Here is a 24,203-nt window from a genome sequence, read left to right on the forward strand (position 1 = left end):
TTTAAATCAAATAGAAGGGGTTTAAGGAACATGACATCAACAAATGATAATTCCTAGAGGAAAATATACTTCAACTTTGACCCTTTCCACTCTTCGAGACCATCACTTTCAATTTAAATACAAAATTTCTTGTTCAATCACTTGTCAACACCTACAGTACAGAAATGTTCATTAATGATCAACAAAATGAGGATATGAACAGCAATTTTCAGCTCTTTCCACATATTCTCAATTGGATTGAGGTCCGGGCTTTGACTTGGCCACTCCAGGACATTGACCTTTTTGTTTTTAAGCCACTCCAGGCCATTTCATGGCCCTGATGCAGAGAAGCATCCCCATAGCATGATGCTGCCACCACCATGCTTAATGGTAGGGACGGTGTTCTCAGGATGATGTGCGGTGTTAGGCTTGCGCCAAACATAGCGCTTACCGTTGAGGCCAAAAAGCTCTATTTTGGTCTCATCAGACCACAGAATCTTCTTCCACTTGGTCACAGAGTCTCCCACATGCCTCTGGCAAACTAGCTGAGATTTGATGTGAACTTTTTTCAACAATGGCTTTCTTTTTGCCACTCTCCCATAAAGGCCAGTTTTGTGAAGTACCCGGGCTATTGTTGACATGTGTACAGTGTCTCCCAGCTCAGCTTTGGAAGATTAACTCCTTTAGAGTTGCCATAGGCCTCTTGGTGGCCTCTCTGACTAGTGCCCTTCTCGCCCGAATACTCAGTTTTTGAGGATGGCCTGTTCTAGACAGATTCACAGTTGTGCCATATTCTCTCCATTTCTTAATAATGGACTACACTGTGCTCCGGGGGATATTCAATACCTTGGAAATGTTCTTATGTCCTACCCCTGATTGGTGCTTTTGAAGAACCTTATTTCGGATTTACTTTGAGTGTTGCTTTGTCTTCATGATTAGTTTTTGTTAGGAAATGTACTAACCAACTGTGGGACCTCCCAGAGACAGGTGATTTTAACCAGAAATCATGTGAAACACCTTAATTGCACACAGGTGGACTCCATTCAACTAATTATTTGACTTCTAAAGACAATTGGTTGCACAGGAGCTTATTTAGGTGTGTCGTAGCAAAGGGGGTGAATACTTATGCAATCAATTATTTTCTGTTTTATATTTGTAATTAATTTAGAACAGTTTGTAGATTTTAGTTTTCACTTTGACATTATGGACTTTTTTTTGTGTTGATCAGTGGCAAAAACTAATTAAATCCATTTTGATTCCATGTTGTAACACATAAAATGTGGAAAAGTCCAAGGGGGTTGAATACTTTTGAGAGCCACTGTACATTCTGTGTTCTTGAATAAGTAAGAAATAACCCATAACAGGGTGTGCGGTAAGACAATTCATACCGCGTGCCCTGGATGCGTTGCTTTCAACCACCCAGGAAGTGCGGTAAGAATTGTCTTTCCGCACACCCTGGAGTGGGTTTTTTCGGTTATAAAATGGCTACATTTTTTGGGGAAAATAATTACACAAACTGACTTTTTTAAGGGAAAAAAAAATGTATATATATTATGTATCCTTCCACTGAGAAAAAATAGTCCCTGAAGAATGTTGATTGTAACATATATTTTGTACATTTTTTATTTGCCATAAACATTAGATTGAACATTGCCATTTATAGTAACATTTTTCGAGATTAAATGACATTAAATTATATGTTTAAAAAAACAGATGTAAAGCTGGTTGTGGCAGGGCTTAGGCCTGCCCCGTAAATAGTATCGTTTGCTTTGGGGTTTCTAAATAACAAATGGTTTTGAGTTGTGTTGTAAATAATGATATGTTTAATTTGTTTAATTGGATGCCAGGGCTGAAAAGCCAGTTTCTTTATGCTTCTTGGTGCCGTGCTGTTTGTGTGTTTGGTGCTTTGTCAGCACAGCCTGGAGGTGAAGAACTTTACGTTAAGGATTATTTTAGGGGATTTTTAATCAAAACAGTTTATTTAGTTAATGTTAGGAAGAAGGTTCCTGGTGCGGGACCTCCCTGTGTAGCGGGAGTAGCACACGGCCCGAGCTTGGCCACCTTTTATTTCTTACATGTTTTTGAACTGTGTTTTGTTTTTCCTTTTTGTTTTAAGTACTGCTAAGCATATATCCTCTGGCCCTAGGGCTACCATTGCTGGTACCAACAATGCAACTGTTTAAATAAATAATATGGTAGCACACAATAGCACAGTTGACTGAACTGAATATGCAGTGGGATTAATTTTCATTTGTTACGTAAAAGGACTTATCCCTCGTGTACATATTAATTACCCTTTTGTAATTTCTGTACTGTGAATATATTGATTTTGAATATACAAAAATAAGAGAGAAAAGTGTAAACATGCACAATTATATTTTATTTTTGCATTAAGGAAATGATAAATTAAGAGATGTGTATTATTATTATTATTATTATTATTATTATTATTATTATTATTATTATTATTATTATTATTATTATTATTATTTATTTGAATCTGGCCATTCTATTTGTAGAGGATAATTAGAAAGATATGGCACATTGCATATGCAGTTTTAAACAGACTTTCAAGTTTTTAATCAATTCTTCCTGATTATCTTAATTATTAATATATGTATTTTTACAGTACATTATTTTGTAATATATTCCTGTATTTCACAGGTGTATACACTATTTTGCTTAGTAGCCTAAATAGTGTCCTGTTTGAAATGTACTATTTGACCTACTACAATCATTAAGTAAATGCAGAGTAAATATAAATGCTATAGTGTGTGTCAATATAGAACTATGGCCAAAATGTTTCTGTCCCCCTATAGAATTAGCTAAGTTTGCTTCATAAAGTTGAATTAAACCTGCTGAATACTGTTAACACATTTTATTACATACCACTTTGTAGTTTTCCATATACTTAACGGAAAACTGACAAAAAATGTACAAATGTGACATTTCAAAATGTAACATGAAATACTGTACTACTATTCGGCTTCTGGTTCTGGTAGACTTTTGCAATATAATTTAGCAGTTCCTTTGATTAAAGAAAATGTAAAGAAAAGATTTAATTATATTCACAAAAGCGTATTTTTAAATGACTCGATCTTAAAACTTTATAGAACATTATAGAGAAGTTCTATTGAAGCCTATCACCAGTGATATATCAAGGAGCTGGTGTACGGCTGCAGTAAATAAAGTAGTAAAGCTTTTTAATTGTGCCAGGAAAAAGGGTAAACACAGACTACTATTAGATCAATTACGCATTTTAATGAGTATGTAGTTTACATTAGAGCAGCTAAATACAGATATTATAATCCAATTCCTGTTTTCTCTTTGATAATCACTTTAACACTGATAAATTCCCACGGGCAATCAGCTATTCTAGTGTCCAATGGATCTAAAGGATAAAGTATATTATCACAGCTGTTTAAATGTTGCATTCATAGCAGAGGAAGGGTATCCAATCAGTGTGCTAGATATCAGCAGTGCTGCTGTTATCAAGACTCTGTTAGTATGAAAGAGAAAGGGTAACCGCTGTAAAAGCGACATCAGTACAGTCTCTACAGATACGCTCTTCTGATTTGGAGAAAATGGTTGGTTCCCTGACATTAGCTAAATAAGCAAACATTCATATATCATTTTATTTTATATGGAATTGACTTAATTGAAGATGTCTTCATAAAAGAGCAATGACATTAAACACACTAATAATATAATATACATTATATATTAAATACATTTATGGGCAGCAGAGAATGCAGCAGTGAATGTTTATTTTCCTGTGACCTTTTTTTATCTGCACTCCTTTCAGTAGCCTGAAACATCCCAATATTGAAATAAACAATTAAAGATAGCTCTAAACACTAACAATGAATATCTCAGCTAAATACAAGGCCTACAAACCATTCCTTTAACAAGAGAGCATTTGTAAAATATTTTACAAAATTTCTAGCATCAAATATTGATGCTCTCTATAAAACGGCCTGCGGTACCTAGTGCGAGGGCTACAACACTTGAATGAATGTGTTTTTGTACCATGTTTTCATACTTAGAACATTTTTTTTTTTTTTCAAAGTGACTTCGAGGGCCCTTTTCCCATCAAATGTTTTTTTGTATTCTTCTCAGGCTTAAATAATATAATATAACATTTAGGAGCAAAAATACAGAAGAGCAAACCAAAGCTGGAAGCTAAAATTGCAAATATTTCTACAGCAACTGTGTACTTCCCAGGTGAACTGATGTAGGCTGGGATGAAAGTGATCCAAACAGCACAGAATATGAGCATGCTAAATGTAATGTATTTAGCTTCATTAAAGTTATCTGGTAGGTTACGAGCCAGAAAAGCGAGCACAAAGCACATGGCAGCAAGAAACCCAATATACCCTAACACAGCATAAAATGCTGCTGCAGATCCCAGGTCACATTCTAAAATGATTCTGTCTTTGAAGGAGTTCATGTTTTTGTTTGGAAACGGAGGGGATATTATTAACCAAATAGTGCAAATTAAGGCCTGAATGAATGTGAATGCAAAAAGAGTTAGCCGCTGCTGGACGGGCCCAAACCATTTCATCATATTATTACCAGGGAGTGTAGACCTAAACGCCATTAACACAACTATTGTTTTCCCCAGAACACAAGAGATGCACAGGACAAATGTGATTCCAAAGGCAGTGTGGCGCAACATACAGGACCACTCAGAGGGCTGGCCAATGAAAGTAAGTGAACAAAGGAAACACAGTGCTAATGAAAACAGAAGGAGGAAACTGAGTTCAGAGTTATTAGCTTTAACAATGGGGGTATCTCTGAATCGAAAGAAAACAATAGCTATAGCAGTGGTTAAACAAGCCCCAATCAATGAAAGGATCATCAGCAACATCCCCATGATTTCTCCAAGTGATAGGAATTCAATGGCTTTTAAGGTGCATTGGTTTCTTTGGTTATTCGACCTGTATTCCAAGGAGCACTTCATACAATCAATAGAATCTGCAAGAAAAAAAAAAATTATAAAAAATCAATTAATACCATTGCAGTTACACCTGAACATCATCATCTTCTTCTTCTTCTTCTAACGTTTAGGTACAGATCCTCACTGATGCAATGACAGGTTAGTGTAGTGAGTGTTTTATTTGTCCAGTGCTCCTTCTTAACCTACCTGTCTGATTGCTGATTTCTCCATCAGCACATGGTATGCAGTCAAAGCAACAAACAGGCTTTCCTTTCTGAACAGCCTTCCGAGTGCCTGGAGGACAGCTCTCACTGCACACTGATTTAGGCGCCTTGAAAACAATTATAATGTATTACATTCTGTCAGCATGCTCAGTAGATTCAGTAATCAATACTTTGGGCTGTATGTATTAAGGATGTTCATATCATGGGGTTTGGGACGAAAAAATAAAAAATAAAAATACATATAGCCTATTCCATTAACTAGAATGTGTTTTATGTTTATACAATATTTATATTTATATGGAAATGAAGGCATATCAAGAATATAATACATGATTTTTTTTTTTTTTGATCGTAAAATCAATCAAAACTAACCAGACCCTGTTTTATCCCTGCTGGTGATGAATATAGTGAAGGCAGGCATACCTTGCTTATTAACTGTATTTTAATCTCTAAGGCTGTCATTCACCCAACTGTGTGTTTGTATTGCACACTTACATTTGTACACATATCTATGAACATTAATACAATATTATATAAATTATATAAAGTTAAAATAGTAATAGGTAGACATTACCTTATCCTGACCACCTGCCCAAACAATACTGACATTGTTCATAATAAACTGTTGTCCTACTGGTAAAGATGCATCATAGAGACCAACTGTAACAAATTGTGTGATGCTCTCCTTATTGAGTTGCCAGTTCACTAATGCATATCTTGCAGTTGGATCCCCATTCTCATCAAAATAAACATTCACTCCATTCTCGGTTGTGAAATTAACCGTTTTCAGATAATGCACTACCTACAAAAAGACAAGATGTTATCACAATGATTCACACAGGAATGTAATTCCTAATAGTATAAAACATAGTCGCTTACCTGCCATGGTTCAATCTTCTTCATATTTGCACATGTCTTACCAGCAAAAGGTCCCTGATCACTTTTACATGTAAACATATTGTGTAGTGAATGGGCTACAGCATGCACAGCTTTATAGACATCATTGGCATTTCCTAGATCAGTTACATCAGTGTACTGATTCTTTACCTCTGCTAAATTCTCAGACCCTGTACATGGATTAACTGTTGCAGTCTTGTCTTGGGTAGTCAGGGTGCAACTGAAAACAGTTTCCCAAAAATCTTTTAAGCCTGTATTCCCAGGGGTGTCAGATGGACGGACATTCATTAAAAACTCCTCCAAGCCTGTAATTACTGCATTAGCGACTGTGAAACCCAGTGCCCCACCCAGAACTCTGAAACTTTCTCCAACTTCAAAGTTTTTGTCAGAAATCCAAGATTCAGTGCCTATCCACTGAAAACCAGTAATATTTTGAAGCAACAGTTCTTTAAGCAGCACTTCAAGGTCTATGTAAGCAGCGAAAGCTACAATAATCTTTGAAGATGACTTTTTTATAACATCTACAGTTTTAATTATTTTTTCTCTTGGATATGTTCTGTAAATGGTCTCTGAATATTCAATGCAAACTCCCTCCTCTTGGGCTGCTTTCACAAAGGTAGCCATTCCTGAGTTGCCATAGTCATCATCATTTCTAATAGCCCCAATCCAAGTCCATCCAAAATGCTTCACAAGCTGTGCCAGGGCTCTGCTTTGATAATAATCACTTGGTATGGTTCTGAAAAACGAAGGGTACTTATTCCTGTTACTCAAACATTCACAGGTTGCAAAGTGACTAATCTGGAATTAACAACAACAAATAAAAAATATTTTAAATATTATTCAAGAATGTATCTGTATAGAAAACAAATAATAGTGAATGAAGTAGAGATCTTTTATGTACCAGATATTTTACTTTTCTTTGAACCCAGATTCTGTATTTAAAATGCAATGCAGTATTAGAAGCACATTGAAAAGTTAGTCAATGTAATCTTAATTGTGACATATCAAAGCTATTACCCCTAATAACTATATATTCTAATTTAAATAATTTTATGTTTTAATATTTCATTATTTTTTCAAAATGGTTATCACATCATATTCATTTACACAAAGAATCCATTTTAATGCTTAGTTGGAGGGGTTTTCAGATTGATTTGAAACAGGTTTGATACAGTTGTCATCAAGTAAGTTTATGATAATAATGCAACAGATTTTGTAACATACTGGACATTTGCACATATGAAAAGCAAGTGCATTAAAAAGAACTATTATGAATACATCTTTAATATGGTACTATATACATATTTTGAAAGGTTATAAAATGTAAGTATTTCTTACCACTGGTATGTTAAAAGCTCTTACTGTTGTCGCAATTCCTATAGCTGGTGAAGAACTAGATGGTCCTATTATAGCATGGACAGTAGATGGTTTGGTACAGGACTTGTTAGAGTACATATTTTCTTCCTGTTCATTCACTAAAGCCATCCCTGCCCTTATAGCCAAAGGTATGGAACTACAGTCATCGTATATCTTATAACCCAGTGATATATCAGGGAGTATATCTGTCCTGTTGTTTATTTCTTCTGTGGCAAATATCATAGTTTGAGCAAATTTGAATTCTCTGAAATTTAATCTAAGGACAAATACACAGATTAATTATACAGATAATAACTACATAAACAAACCATACCCATTCAACAGAGGCGCATGTAGGAATGTAATCAGTAAATATGATACTAGTCATGCCTATTACTGTTAAAAAAAAAAAAAAAACTAATACCCCCACCCCTCTGGTAATTCTGAACTGGTAATAATTGGATAATATTTTGTGAACGAAAAGACATTAACAACAGCAGTGAAACATGCTGGTGTCATTCTGGTCATAGTGTAGGATTTTGTGATAAGCACATGTATCGAATACTGCAACGACAGTGTCATTTCAGTTTAATTATTAATGTAGCTGTATCTGCCAGTTTTGTATTTGGTCTTTTTTTTCTAAAAATACATAAACATGAAAGTTCTTTAGCATACAAAACTAAGAAATCCATAGCTTATAAATAACAATATCTACAAGTTTTTTTTTTTTTTTTCTTAAATTTAGTTGTGTTTTGTAGATTTCACTTACTCTTTGCATTTTAGTGGTTCAGGCTCTCCTTTAAAGGCAGGTTTGGCATCTACAAGGCTATGGTGTAATTCAAAGATTCCTCCAATTGTAATGTCTCCGTCCTTTGAAAACTGAGGCAATTCTGGTCTGCCTCGCAAACTGCAAACAGGTTCATCTGCCCTTGTTAAAAGGGCAGTTAATATTACTGCCATGAGAAGCATTTCAAAATTGTCTTTCTGGTCAAAGTAAAAATAGGACAATTTCTTGAGTATATATACTGTAGTGCAATGCTAATCACATGTGATGAAATGAGTATGAAGTAAGTTTCTTACTCCCACCAAAGCAGTAATTCTCAAAGGTATGAATCTGCCTGGGGAAAAAGAACAGCTGTGTAGTAATCATATAGGCATAAGCCACTGTGAATCTCATGACTTAGCAATTACAGAGTGCTGTTTGTTTAGTTATTTATTTATTTAATTATTTAGATAGAATTAGCAGACAGTATGTATGATGTATGTTAATTCACTGACAAGTAACCTTGTAAATATAGTATCACATGAACAAAAATGTTTGTTTTATATGCATTGCAATTAGAAAGGCCTACAATTTTTAATTTGTGTTGAAAATGTGCCTACCTGTATATTTAAGTCAAATAGCAGGGATTTTAGGACATGTACGATGAAAATAAATGAGAAAATAAGACTCCTGTTTCTTAGCAGTATCAGCCTGGCACATACACTGTTCTGCAGGGAGGTCAAGAGACTCATAGAATCCACCTGTCAATCATGGCAGTGACAGAGTGGTTGGGTGAGGGTGTGTTGTCTTTCCCTCTCTGAGTGGTGGAGAGGCGGGCCTTGGGGGATCGCTCGACCTATAAGAACTCCGCTCTGTTATTCATTGGGTTGGACATTATAGGGGAAACCCAGTGACACTGGGTCGGAAGCCAGTGTAAATAAAGCAAGGCAAGAACGTCAGCAGATGGAGCAAGAGAACGGGACAAGGAAGCACGCCTGAGGAGAGCGGACTATATTAAATAAAAAAGAAATAAAAATAATTGTTATGTACCCGAGGGGGCCGTGTGTAGGTAGCTGGGAGAACCTTGCAGTTATCTTTTATAATTTCTGTACTGTGAATATGTTGGTTTTGAATCCACAAAATAACAGAGAAAAGTTTAAACTTGCACAATTTTATTTTATTTTTACATTAAGAAAATCTTTAGAAAATTATAAATTAAGAGATCCTTTTTTTTAGTTTTATTATTTTTTACTTGAAACTGGTCATTCTATTTATAGAGGATAATTGGAAAGATATGGCACATTCCATATGCAGTTTTAAATGAACTTTCAAGTTTTTAATCCATTATTCCTGATTATCTTATTTATTAATATATGTATTTTTAGAGTACATTATTTTGTAATATAGTCCTGTATTTCACTGTTGCATACGCTATTGCTTTTAGAAGCAATAGCGTATGCAACTACTTTCCTGTTTAAAATGTATTATGTGACGTACTACAACCATGAATTTATTAAGTAAATGCAAACTAAATATAAATGCTATAGAGCTATGGCCAAAAGTTTTCCACCCCCCTATAGAATGAACTAAGTTTGCTTCATAAAGTCAAATTATACCTGCTGAATACAGTTAAGTTGATATATCTACGAGGTGGTGTAAGGTTGCAATAAATAAAAGAGTAAAGCCTTTTAATTGTACTTAGAAAAAACAATAAACATAGTTTACAATTAGATCCATTACACATTTAATAAGTATGTAGTTTACATTAGAGTAGGTAAATGCAGATGTTATAATCCAACTCCTGTTTACTCTTTGATAATCACTTTAACACTGATAAATCCCCACGGCCAATCAGCTATTCTAGTGTCTAATAGATCTATAGGATACATGTATTATTACAGCTGTTTAAATGTTGCATTCATGGCAGAAGAAGGATATCCATTCAGTGTGCTAGATGTCAACAGCGCTGCTGTAATCAAGGCTCTGTTAGTATGAAAGAGAACGGGTAACCTCTGTAAAAGCAACATCAGTACAGTTTCTACAGACACGTTCTTTTGATGTGGAGAAAACGGTTGGTTTCCTAAATAAGCAAACTGTTATATATACTTTTGGTGTATATGGAATTGACTTCTAAACATATGTCTCCATAACAGGGCAATGACCTTAAACACACTAATAATATATAATATATATTAAATACATTTAGGGGCAACGGAAAAGGTGAATGTTTATTTTCCTGTGACCTTTTTTGTCTGCACTCCATTCAGTGGCCTGAAACATTCCAATATTGAAATAAACAATTAAAGATAGCTCTAAACACTAACAATGAATATCTCAGCTAGATATGAAGCCCTCAATCCATTCCCTTAACAAGAGAGCATTTGTAAAACGTTTTACAGAATTTGTAGCATCAAATAGTGTACGGTAAAACCTGTCTAACCTGGGAACAGAAATTTCTGCTGGATAATACAGTGTGCTGGCTTACAGACGTAGCTATTATAAAATCTAATACTGTACCTAGAAAAAAATGTATACATGACTAATATGGTTTGATATAATTCACATTTTATATTTAATTTGTATAGTGTTATTGTTTTTTTTTTTTTTTTTTTTTTTAAGTGAATCTTCAAGTACGCTGTATAAGAGCAATTTTGAAGCTGTCTTTATAAAAGGACCTGCGTTACCTAATGCGAGGGCTACAACACTTGAATGAATGTGTTTTTGTACCATGTTTTCATATTTAGAACTTTTTTTTTTTTTTTTTTTTTCAAAGTGACTTCGAGGGCCCTTTTCCTATCAAATGTTTTTTTGTATTCTTCTCAGGCTTAAATAATATAATATAACATTTAGGAGCAAAAATACAGAAGAGCAAACCAAAGCTGGAAGCTAAAATTGCAAATATTTCTACAGCAACTGTGTACTTCCCAGGTGAACTGATGTAGGCTGGGATAAAAGTGATCCAAACAGCACAGAATATGAGCATGCTAAATGTAATGTATTTAGCTTCATTAAAGTTATCTGGTAGGTTACGAGCCAGAAAAGCGAGCACAAAGCACATGGCAGCAAGAAACCCAATATACCCTAACACAGCATAAAACGCTGCTGCAGATCCCAGGTCACACTCTAAAATGATTCTGTCTTTGTAAGAGTTCATGTTGTTGTTTGGAAACGGAGGGGATGTTATTAACCAAATAGTGCAAATTAAGGCCTGAATGAATGTGAATGCAAAAAGAGTTAGTCGCTGCTGGACGGGCCCAAACCATTTCATCATATTATTACCAGGAAGTGTAGATCTAAACGCCATTAACACAACTATTGTTTTCCCCAGAACACAAGCGATACACAGGACAAATGTGATCCCAAAGGCAGTGTGGCGCAACATACAGGACCACTCAGAGGGCTGGCCAATGAAGGTAAGTGAACAAAGGAAACACAGTGCTAATGAAAACAGAAGAAAGAAACTGAGTTCAGAGTTATTAGCTTTAACAATGGGGGTATCTCTGAATCGAAAGAAAACAATAGCTATAGCAGTGGTTAAACAAGCCCCAATCAATGAAAGGATCATCAGCAACATCCCCATGATTTCTCCAAATGATAGGAATTCAATGGCTTTTAAGATGCATTGGTTTCTTTGGTTATTCGATCTATATTCTGAAGGGCACTTCATACAATCATTAGCATCTGCAAGAAAAAATAAATATAAAATCAATTAATGTCATGTGTAAATAAGTCTGCAGTCACACCTGAAAATCTTATTTACAATGATTGTTATTATTATTTATTATTATTATTATTATTATTATTATTATTATTATTATTATTATTATTATTATAACCTTTAAGTACAGATCCTCAGAGATGCAGTGACAGGTTAGTTTTATTTGTCCAGTGCTCCTTCTTAACCTACCTGTCTGATTGCTGATTTCTCCATCAGCACATGGTATGCAGTCAAAGCAACAAACAGGCTTTCCTTTCTGAACAGCCTTCCGAGTGCCTGGAGGACAGCTCTCACTGCACACTGATTTAGGCGCCTTGAAAACAATTACAATGTATTACATTCTGTCAGCATACTCACAATATTCAATAATCAAGACACTGGGTTGTATGTATTAAGGCTGTTCATATCATGGGGTTTGGGGACAAAATTGTAATGCCGTTATTTCATTTTTAACTTATCTGTGATGTATACACCATTTACCTTTTTACACCATGTACCTGTATATACCTTTTTCATATTCAACAATATATATATATATATATATATATAATTTTTTTTTTTTTTTTTTTTTTTTTAAAGCAGGAATGGAAATACAACTCATATTCTAGGTTTTAAAAGGGGCTTTGTAATCCACAGTGTAAATAAGCTCAGGTGTGTCTTATAAAACACCTAGTAAAACCAGGAACAGATCAAATTGCTATGCAAGAAACAAAAACAAAAAAGTATTGTATTTGAAGAAATTGAACAAAAATATTTGTTTTATCTTATTTTGTCTCCGCTGTTGACAGGAATTTTGGCCACAGTTCCTCCTTTTATTAGTTGCTAGGAAAGAATAATAGCCTACACTTACAGTAATATTAGTCTGATACATGTACTATAGACCTGTTTTTACGTAACCTAAATGAAACACATAAGTACCATGAAAAATGGTATTTATAAATAAAAACCTTATAAATATAGCCCATTAACTGGAATGTGGTTTGTGTTTATAAAAAAGCATTGCTGAAGTTATATGGAAATGGAGGAGTTATTGAGAATATAATATATGATTTGTTTTATGATTGTAAAAGCAATCAAAACTAATCAGACCCTGTTTTCTCCCTGCTGGTGATGAATATAGTGAAGGCAGGCATACATTACTTATTAACTGTTTTCCTCTCTAAGGCTGTCATTCACTCTGTCCTACTGTGTGTCTGTATTGTGCACATACATTACCACACATATCTATGAACAATAATATAACACTGATAAAGTTTGAATAGTATTAGGAAGACATTACCTTATCCTGACCACCTGCCCAAACAATACTGACATTATTCATAATAAACTCTTGTCCTTCTGGTAAAGATGCATCATAGAGACCAACTGTAACACAGTGTGTGATGCTGTCCTTATTGAGTTGCAAGTTAACTAATGCATATCTTGCAGTCGGATCCCCATTCTCATCAAAATAAACATTCTCTCCATTCTTGGTAGTGAAATTAACGTTTTTCAGATAATGCACTACCTACAAAAAGACAAGATGTTATCACAATGATTCACACAGGAATGTAATTCCTAATAGTATAAAACATAGTGGCCTACCTGCCATGGTTCAATCTTCTTCTTATTTGCACATGTCTTACCAGCAAAAGGTCCCTGGCCACTTTTGCATGCAAGCAGATTGTGTAGTGAGTGGGCTACAGCATACACAGCTTTATATACATCATAGGTATTTCTTAGATCAGTTACATCAGTGTACTCATTCTTTACCTCTGCTAAATTCTCAGACCCTGTACATGGATTAACTGTTGCAGTCTTGTCTTGGGTAGTCAGGGTGCAACTGAAAATAGTTTCCCAAAAATCTTTTAAGCCTGAATTCCCAGGTGTGTCAGATGGACGGACATTCAGTAAAAACTCCTCCAAACCTGTAATTACTGCATTACTAACTACGAAACCCAGTGCCCCACCCACAACTCTGAAACTTTCTCCTGCTGCAAGGTCAGACATCCAAGCTTCAGTGCCTATCCACTGAAAACCAGTAACATTCTGAAGCAACAGTTCTTTAACCAGAATGTCTAAATCTGTAGAAGAAGTGAAAGCTACAATAACTTTTGAAGATGATTTTTTAATAACATCTACAGTTTTAATTAGTTTTTCTCTTGGATAAGTTCTGTAAATAGTTTCTAAATATTCAATGCAAACCCCCTCCTCTTGGGCTGCTTTCACAAAGGTAGCCATTCCTGAGTTGCCATAGTCATCATCATTCCTAATAGCCCCAATCCAAGTCCATCCAAAATGCTTCACAAGCTGTGCCAGGGCTCTGCTTTGATAATAATCACTTGGTATTGTTCTGAAAAACGAAGGGTACTTATTCCTGTTACTCAAACATTCACAGGTTGCAAAGTGACTAATCTGGAATTAAAATATAAATAAATAAATAATAAATATCATTCACGAATAAAAGAAAATGTATCTGTATAGAAAACAAATAATAGAAAATGAAATACAGATATTCTATGTACCAGATCTTTTACTTTTCATGGAACACAGTTTTCTGCATTTAAAAAGCAATGCAGTATTCTAAGCATGTTGAAAAGGTAGTCAGTATAATCTTAATGGTAACTTATCCAAACTGTTATCCAATAATAACTATATAGTGTGATTTAAATAATTTGATCTTATTATATTTCTTTTTTTTTTTTTCAAAGTGGTTATCACATCGTAGTCAGTTCCACAAAGCATTCCTTTTAAATGCTAGTTGCTAGACCATGCCTATCCTATGGGTCTGAATATAAAACTGTACAGAGTCAAGTTGACTTTGCTGTTATGATAGGTTGGAGCAGTTTTCAGATTGATTTGAACGGGGTCACCTACCTCTAGAAAAGATACATTTACACATGTCATCAAATAAATACATTTATGTTACTAAGGCTTACCAAGGCAACATATACTGTAAGATACTGGCATAGGATTGCACATATGACAAAAAAGGTAAATTTAAAAATATTTGTTAAATAACTATTATAAATAAATCCCTTATATTTTACAGTAATAAAAGGTTTATAATGAAGTTCTCACCTCTGGTATGTGAAAAGCTCTTATTGTTGTTGCAATTCCTATAGTTGCTGAAGAACTAGAGGGTCCTATTATAGCATGGACAGTAGATGGTTTGGTACAGGACTTGTTAGAGTACAGCTTTTCTTCCTGTTCATTCACTAAAGCCATCCCTGCCCTTATAGCCAGAGGTATAGCACTACAATCATCATATATCTTATAACCCAGTGATATACCAGGGAGTATATCTGTCCTGTTGTTTATTTCTTCAATTGCAAAGATCAGAGTTTGAGCAAATTGGAATTCTCTGAAATCTAAACTGTAAGGAAAAATACACAGAATAATTATACAGATAAAAGCTAAATAAATAAACTAAGCACATTCAACAGAGCCACTGACTCCAATCAAATCCAAACTGTTCCTTCCAGGCTGACACTGGCCCTTTAAGCTTCTTATAGTGACAATGTAGTGATTATATGAACCGCATGCAGGGGTGAAATCAGTGAATATGACACTAGTCATGCCTATTACTGTTGAAAAAAAAAAATAATAATAATACCCCCGCCCCCCTGGTAATTCTGCACTGCTGGTAATTGAATAACATTTTGTGAATAAAAATACATTAAGATCAACACTGAAACACTGGTTAAAAAATATGAAAAGTACACACAGTTTATCATCAAACAATGGACAAGTACTGTATGTCTACCTATGACCGGACATATAGCTGCAAATTATTTATCCGTTTACAATACATTAATACCATTGTGGCTTCTACTTATTCATCTGGTCATAGACTATAAATAATAATGTGATACATGTTATTGGTTCTATAATGTAAATGTCATTCTGGTCATAGTGTAGGATTTTGTGCTAACCCATGTATTGAATACTGCAACGACTGTATAATTTCAGTTTAATTATTAATGTAGCTGTATCTGCAAATTCTGTATTTGATGCAATTTTCTATATAAAAATACATAAACATGAAAGTGCTTTAGCATAGAAAATGAAGTCCTTACCTATAAATAACAATATCTAAAACTATTTAAAAGTTTGGGTTTTTTTGTTTTTTCTTTGTAAATGTTTTTATGCTTTGTAGGTTTCACTTACTCTTTGCATTTTAGTGGTTCAGGCTCTCCTTTAAAGACAGTTTTGGCATCTACAACGTTTTCATGTAATTGAAAGATTCCTCCAATTGTAATGTCTCCATCCTTTAAAAACTGAGGCAGTTCTGGTCTGCCTCGCAAACTGCAAACAGGCTCATCTGCCCTTGTTAAAAGAGCAGTTAATATTACTGCCATGAGTAGCATTTCAAAAAGTCCTTCTGGTCAAAGTAAAAATAGGACAGTTTCTTGAGTATATATACTGTAGTGCAGTGCTAATCACATGTGATGAAATATGTATGAAGTAAGTTTCTTACTCCCACCAAAGCAGTAATTCTCAAAAGTATGAGTCTGCCTGGGGGAAAAAAACAGCTGTGTAGTAATCATCTAAGCTTGAGCCACTGTGAATCTCATGATTTAACAATTACAGAGTGCTGCTTCTTTTATTTATTTGTTTATTGGTTTACTTAAATACATTTGGCAGACATTATCTGTGATGTATGTTAATTCTAAATACAGTATCACTGGCATGTATTTACATATTTTAATGAGTATGTAGTTTACATTAGAGTAGGTAAATGCAGATGTTATAATCCAACTCCTGTTTACTCATTGATAATCACTTTAACACTGATAAATCCCCACGGCCAATCAGCTATTCTAGTGTCTAATGGATCTAAAGGATACAATGTATTATCACAGCTGTTTAAATGTTGCACTCATAGCAGAAGGGTATCAGTGTGCTAGATATCAACAGCGCTGCAGTAATCAAGGCTCTGTTAGTATGAAAGAGAACGGGTAACCTCTGTAAAAGCGACACCAGTACAGTCTGTACAGACCCACTCTTTTGATGTGGAGAAAACAGTTGGTTTCCTTTCTATGCAAACTTTTATGTATACTTTTGTTTTATATGGAATTGACTTCTAAACATATGTGTCCATAACAGGGCAATGACCTTAAACACACTAATAATATATAATATATATTAAATACATTTAGGGGCAACGGAAAAGGTGAATGTTTATTTTCCTGTGACCTTTTTTTTGTCTGCACTCCATTCAGTGGCCTGAAACATTCCAATATTGAAATAAACAATTTAAGATAGCTCTAAACACTAACAATGAATATCTCAGCTAGATATGAAGCCCTCAATCCATTCCCTTAACAAGAGAGCATTTGTAAAACATTTACAGAATTTCTAGCATCAAATAGTGTACAGTAAAACCTGTCTAACCTGGGAACAGAAAATTCTGCTGGATAATAGTGTGCCGGCTTACAGACGTAGCTATTATAAAATCTAATACTGTACCTAGAAAAAATGTATACATGACTAACATGGTTTGATATAATTCCAATTTTATATTTAATTTATATAATGTTATTATTTTTGTTTTGTTTTTTAAGTGAATCTTCAGATACGCTGTATAAGAACAATTTTGAAACTGTCTTTATAAAAGGACCTGCGTTACCTAATGCAAGGGCTACAACACTTGAATGAAAGTGTTTTTGTACCATGTTTTCATACTTAGACATTTTTTTTTATTTTTTTCAAAGTGACTTCGAAGGCCCTTTTCCCATCAAATGTTTTTTTGTATTCTTCTCAGGCTTAAATAATATAATATAACATTTAGGAGCAAAAATACAGAAGAGCAAACCAAAGCTGGAAGCTAAAATTGCAAATATTTCTACAGCAACTGTGTACTTCCCAGGTGAACTGATGTAGGCTGGGATAAAAGTGATCCAAACTGCACAGAATATGAGCATGCTAAATGTAATGTATTTAGCTTCATTAAAGTTATCTGGTAGGTTACGAGCCAGAAAAGCGAGCACAAAGCACATGGCAGCAAGAAACCCAATATACCCTAACACAGCATAAAATGCTGCTGCAGATCCTAGTTCACACTCTAAAATGATTCTGTCTTTGTAAGAGTTCATGTTTTTGTTTGGAAACGGAGGGGATATTATTAACCAAATAGTGCAAATTAAGGCCTGAATGAATGTGAATGCAAAAAGAGTTAGCCGCTGCTGGACGGGCCCAAACCACTTCATCATATTATTACCAGGAAGTGTTGACCTAAACGCCATTAACACAACTATTGTTTTCCCCAGAACACAAGCGATACACAGGACAAATGTGATCCCAAAAGCAGTGTGGCGCAACATACAGGACCACTCAGAGGGCTGGCCAATGAAGGTAAGTGAACAAAGGAAACACAGTGCTAATGAAAACAGAAGAAGGAAACTGAGTTCAGAGTTATTAGCTTTAACAATGGGGGTATCTCTGAATCGAAAGAAAACAATAGCTATAGCAGTGGTTAAACAAGCCCCAATCAATGAAAGGATCGTCAGCAACATCCCCATGATTTCTCCAAATGACAAGAATTCAATGGCTTTTAAGAGGCATTGGTTTCTTTGGTTATTTGATCTGTATTCTGAAGGGCACTTCATACAATCAATAGCATCTGCAAGAAAAAATAAATATAAAATCAATTAATATCATGTGTAAATAAGTCTAGAGTCACACCTGAAAATCTTATTTACAATGATTATTATTATTATTATTATTATTATTATTATTATTATTATTATTATTATTATATTATTATTATAACCTTTAAGTACAGATCCTCAGAGATGCAGTGACAGGTTAGTTTTATTTGTCCAGTGCTCCTTCTTAACCTACCTGTCTGATTGCTGATTTCTCCATCAGCACATGGTATGCAGTCAAAGCAACAAACAGGCTTTCCTTTCTGAACAGCCTTCCGAGTCCCTGGAGGACAGCTCTCACTGCACACTGATTTAGGCGCCTTGAAAACAATTACAATGTATTACATTCTGTCAGCATACTCACAATATTCAATAATCAAGACACTGGGTTGTATGTATTAAGGCTGTTCATATCATGGGGTTTGGGGACAAAATTGTAATGCCGTTATTTCATTTTTAACTTATCTGTGATGTATACACCATTTACCTTTTTACACCATGTACCTGTATATACCTTTTTCATATTCAACAATATATATATATATATATATATATATATATATATATATATATATATATATATATAATTTTTTTTTTTTTTTTTTAAAGCAGGAATGGAAAATGTTGAGTATAAGATATTAAAGGTTTTAAAAGGGGCTTTGAATCCACAGTGTAAATAAGTCAGTAAGCTCAGGTGTGTCTTATTAAACACCTAGTAAAACCAGGAATGGATCAAATTGCTATGCAAGAAACAAAAACAAAAAAGTATTGTACTTGAAGAAATTGAACAAAAAAATATGTTTTATCTTATTTTGTCTCCGCTGTTGACAGGAATCTTGGCCACAGTTCCTCCTTTTATTAGTTGCTAGGAAAGAATAATAGCCTACACTTACAGTAATATTAGTCTGATACATGTACTATAGACCTCTTTTTACATAACCTAAATGAAACACATAAGTACCATGAAAAATGGTATTTATAAATAAAAACCTTATAAATATAGCCCATTAACTGGAATGTGGTTTGTGTTTATAAAAAAGCATTGCTAAAGTTATATGGAAATGGAGGAGTTATTGAGAATATAATACATGATTTATTTATGATTATAAAAGCAATCAAAACTAACCAGACCCAGTTCTTTCCCTGCTGGTGATGAATATTGTGAAGGCAGGCATACATTGCTTATTAACTGTTTTCATTCTAAGGCTGTCATTCTCTCTGTCCTACTGTGTGTCTGTATTGTGCACTTATATTACTACAAATATCTATGAACAATAATATAACACTGATAAAGTTTGAATAGTATTAGGAAGACATTACCTTATCCTGACCACCTGCCCAAACAATACTGACATTATTCATAATAAACTCTTGTCCTTCTGGTAAAGATGCATCATAGAGACCAACTGTAACACAGTGTGTGATGCTGTCCTTATTGAGTTGCAAGTTAACTAATGCATATCTTGCAGTCGGATCCCCATTCTCATCAAAATAAACATTCTCTCCATTCTTGGTAGTGAAATTAACGTTTTTCAGATAATGCACTACCTACAAAAAGACAAGATGTTATCACAATGATTCACACAGGAATGTAATTCCTAATAGTATAAAACATAGTCGCTTACCTGCCATGGTTCAATCTTCTTCTTATTTGCACAAGTCTTACCAGCAAAAGGTCCCTGGCCACTTTTGCATGCAAGCAGATTGTGTAGTGAATGGGCTACAGCATACACAGCTTTATATACATCATAGGCATTTCTTAGATCAGTTACATCAGTGTACTCATTCTTTATCTCTGCTAAATTCTCAGACCCTGTACATGGATTAACTGATGCAGTATTGTCTTGGGTAGTCAGGGTGCAACTGAAAATAGTTTCCCAAAAATCTTTTAAGCCTGTATTCCCAGGGATATTAGATGGACGGACATTCAGTAAAAACTCCTCCAAACCTGTAATTACTGCATTTCTAACTACGAAACCCAGTGCCCCACCCACAACTCTGAAACTTTCTCCTGCTGCAAGGTCAGATATCCAAGCTTCAGTGCCTATCCACTGAAAACCAGTAACATTCTGAAGCAACAGTTCTTTAACCAGAATGTCTAAATCTGTAGAAGAAGTGAAAGCTACAATAACTTTTGAAGATGATTTTTTAATAACATCTACAGTTTTAATTAGTTTTTCTCTTGGATAAGTTCTGTAAATAGTTTCTAAATATTCAATGCAAACCCCCTCCTCTTGGGCTGCTTTCACAAAGGTAGCCATTCCTGTGTTGCCATAGTCATCATCATTTCTAATAGCCCCAATCCAAGTCCATCCAAAATGCTTCACAAGCTGTGCCAGGGCTCTGCTTTGATAATAATCACTTGGTATGGTTCTGAAAAACGAAGGGTACTTATTCCTGTTACTCAAACATTCACAGGTTGCAAAGTGACTAATCTGGAATTAAAATAAATAAATAAATATTATTCAAGAATAAAAGAAAATGTATCTGTATAGAAAACAAATAATAGAAAATGAAATACAGATATTTTATGTACCAGATCTGTTACTTTTCATGGAACACAATTTTCTGCATTTAAAAAGCAATGCAGTATTCTAAGCATGTTGAAAAGGTAGTCAGTATAATCTTAATGGTAACATATCCAAACTGTTATCCAATAATAACCATATAGTGTGATTTAAATAATTTGATCTTATAATATTTCTTTTTTTTTTTCAAAGTGGTTATCACATTGTAGTCAGTTCCACAAAGCATCCCTTTTAAATGCTAGTTGCTAGACCATGCCTATCATATGGGTCTGAATATAAAACTGTACAGAGGGTCAAGTTGACTTTGCTGTTATGATAGGTTGGAGGGGTTTTCAGATTTATTTGAACGGGGTCATCTACCTCTAGAAAAGATACATTTACACATGTCATCAAATAAATACATTTATGTTACTAAGGCAACATATACTGTAACATACTGGTATAGGATTGCACATATGAAAAGAAAGGTAAATTTAAAAATATTTGTTAAATAACTATTATAAATAAATCCCTTATATTTTACAGTAATAAAAGGTTTATAACGAAGTTCTCACCTCTGGTATGTGAAAAGCTCTTATTGTTGTTGCAATTCCTATAGTTGCTGAAGAACTAGAGGGTCCTATTATAGCATGGACAGTAGATGGTTTGGTACAGGACTGGTTAGAGTACAGTTTCTCTTCTTGCTCATTCACTAAAGCCATCCCTGCCCTTATAGCCAGAGGTATAGCACTACAATCATCATATATCTTATAACCCAGTGATATACCAGGGAGTATATCTGTCCTGTTGTTTATTTCTTCAATTGCAAAGATCAGAGTTTGAGCTGATTGTAATTCTCTGAAATCTAAACTGTAAGAAAAATACACAGAATAATTATACAGATAAAAGCTAAATAAATAAACTGAGCACATTCAACGGAGCCACTGACTCCAATCAAATCCAAACTGTTCCTTCCAGGCTGACACTGGCCCTTTAAGCTTCTTATAGTGACAATGTAGTGAAAATATGAACCGCATGCAGGAACGAAATCAGTGAATATGACACTAGTCATGCCTATTACTGTTGAAAAAAAATAATAATAATAATACCCCTGCCCCCCTGGTAATTCTGCACTGCTGGTAATTGAATAACATTTTGTGAATAAAAATACATTAAGAACAACACTGAAACACTGGTTAAAAAATATGAAAAGTACACACAGCTTATTAATATCATCAAACAATGGACAAGTACTGTATGTCTGCCTGTGACCGGACATATAGCTGCAAATTATTTATCCGTTTACAATACATTAATACAGTTGTGGCTTCTACTTATTCATCTGGTCATAGACTATAAATAATAATGTGATACATGTTATTGGTTCTATAATGTAAATGTCATTCTGGTCATAGTGTAGGATTTTGTGATAAGCACATGTATCGAATACTGCAACGACAGCGTAATTTCAGTATTAATGTAGCTGTATCTGCAAATTCTGTATTTGATACAATTTTTTTTATAAAAATACATAAACATGAAAGTGCTTTAGCATAGAAAATGAAGTCCTTAACCTATAAATAATAATATCTAAAACTATTTAAAAGGTTTTTTTTTTGTTTTTTCTTTGTAAATTTTTTTATGCTTTGTAGGTTTCACTTACTCTTTGCATTTTAGTGGTTCAGGCTCTCCTTTAAAGACAGTTTTGGCATCTACAACGTTTTCATGTAATTGAAAGATTCCTCCAATTGTAATGTCTCCATCCTTTAAAAACTGAGGCAGTTCTGGTCTGCCTCGCAAACTGCAAACAGGCTCATCTGCCCTTGTTAAAAGAGCAGTTAATATTACTGCCATGAGTAGCATTTCAAAAAAGTCCTTGTGGTCAAAGTAAAAACAGGACAGTTTCTTGAGTATATATACTGTAGTGCAGTGCTAATCACATGTGATGACATGAGTATGAAGTAAGTTTCTTACTCCCACCAAAGCAGTAATTCTCAAAGGTATGAATCTGCCTGGGGAAAAAAACAGCTGTGTAGTAATCATCTAAGCTTAAGCCACTGTGAATCTCATGATTTAGCAATTACAGAGTGCTGCTGCTTTTATTTATTTATTTATTGGTTTATTTAAGTACATTTGGCAGTCGTTATCTGTGATGTATGTTAATTCTAAATACAGTATCACTGGCATGTATTTACATATTTTAATGAGTATGTAGTTTACATTAGAGTAGCTAAATGCAGGTGTTATAATCCAACTCCTGTTTACTCTTTGATAATCACTTTAACACTGATAAATCCCCACGGGCAATTCTATTCTAGTGTCCAATGGATCTAAAGGATATCCAATCAGTGTGCTAGATATCCACAGCGCTGCTGTAATCAAGGCTCTGTTAGTATGAAAGAGAACGGGTAACCTCTGTAAAAGTGACATCAGTACAGTCTCAACAGACACGCTCTTTTGATGTGGAGAAAACGGTTGGTTTCCTAAATTAGCAAACTTTCATGTATCCTTTTGTTTTATATGGAATTGACTTCTAAACATATGTCTCCATAACTGGGCAATGACTTTAAACATACTAATAATATATATTAAATACATTTAGGGGCAACGGAAAAGGTGAATATTTTTTTTTTCCTATCACCTTTTTATGTCTGCACTCCATTCAGTGGCCTGAAACATTCCAATATTGAAATAAACAATTAAAGATAGCTCTAAACACTAACAATGAATATCTCAGCTAAATGTGAAGCCTACAATCCATTCCCTTAACAAGAGAGCATTTGTAAAACATTTTACAGAATTTCTAGCATCAAGTAGTGTACAGTAAAACCTGTCTAACCTGGGAACAGAAAATTCTGCTGGATAATACAGTGTGCTGGCTTACAAACGTAGCTAACAACCATTAACGAATGGGAAGCTGTACCAAAGCAGTTGTAGCTCCAAGTTACCGACAGTACAGCCTCACAGCGATAGCCTCAGAGCCCTCATGACGCCTAAGGGCATGCCGCCTGCAACACCCTAGAGCACAGAGAAGGCCTTGCTCGGTTTGCAACATCAAGGCGGTAAAAACGTGCAAATGTCTGAATACCTGTCCATTTAGCCGAATTGCAAAGCTCATCCAAGGGGGCGCCGTGAAAGAGAGCCCACAAAGTTGCTTGGCCCCTGGTAGAATGAGCCGTAATGTCTTCCGG

At 34.5% G+C, this 24,203-nt stretch overlaps 3 protein-coding genes across 3 annotated transcripts; all 3 read right to left on the reverse strand.

Annotated features, from left to right (window-relative positions):
- Positions 1–4,042: 4,042 nt before the first annotated feature.
- Positions 4,043–8,364, reverse strand: LOC121327186 (extracellular calcium-sensing receptor-like). The gene is made up of 6 exons (XM_041271047.1): positions 8,165–8,364; positions 7,378–7,672; positions 6,022–6,837; positions 5,717–5,944; positions 5,126–5,249; positions 4,043–4,956 (listed from the first exon to the last, which is right to left on the reverse strand). The coding sequence occupies exons 1-6, from the start codon at positions 8,362–8,364 to the stop codon at positions 4,043–4,045; spliced, it is 2,577 nt and encodes an 858-aa protein (XP_041126981.1).
- Positions 8,365–10,925: 2,561 nt separating this feature from the next.
- On the reverse strand, positions 10,926–16,225 carry LOC121327217 (extracellular calcium-sensing receptor-like). The gene is made up of 6 exons (XM_041271101.1): positions 16,026–16,225; positions 14,937–15,231; positions 13,461–14,270; positions 13,156–13,383; positions 12,066–12,189; positions 10,926–11,839 (listed from the first exon to the last, which is right to left on the reverse strand). Exons 1-6 carry the CDS (start codon positions 16,223–16,225, stop codon positions 10,926–10,928), a joined length of 2,571 nt encoding a protein of 856 aa, XP_041127035.1.
- A 1,341-nt stretch (positions 16,226–17,566) lies between these two features.
- On the reverse strand, positions 17,567–22,875 carry LOC121327150 (extracellular calcium-sensing receptor-like). The gene is made up of 6 exons (XM_041270991.1): positions 22,676–22,875; positions 21,588–21,882; positions 20,131–20,940; positions 19,826–20,053; positions 18,702–18,825; positions 17,567–18,480 (listed from the first exon to the last, which is right to left on the reverse strand). The coding sequence occupies exons 1-6, from the start codon at positions 22,873–22,875 to the stop codon at positions 17,567–17,569; spliced, it is 2,571 nt and encodes an 856-aa protein (XP_041126925.1).
- Between the last annotated feature and the right edge of the window lie 1,328 nt (positions 22,876–24,203).

Source organism: Polyodon spathula, chromosome 14, assembly GCF_017654505.1.
Source record: "Polyodon spathula isolate WHYD16114869_AA chromosome 14, ASM1765450v1, whole genome shotgun sequence".
NCBI lineage: Eukaryota > Metazoa > Chordata > Actinopteri > Acipenseriformes > Polyodontidae > Polyodon > Polyodon spathula.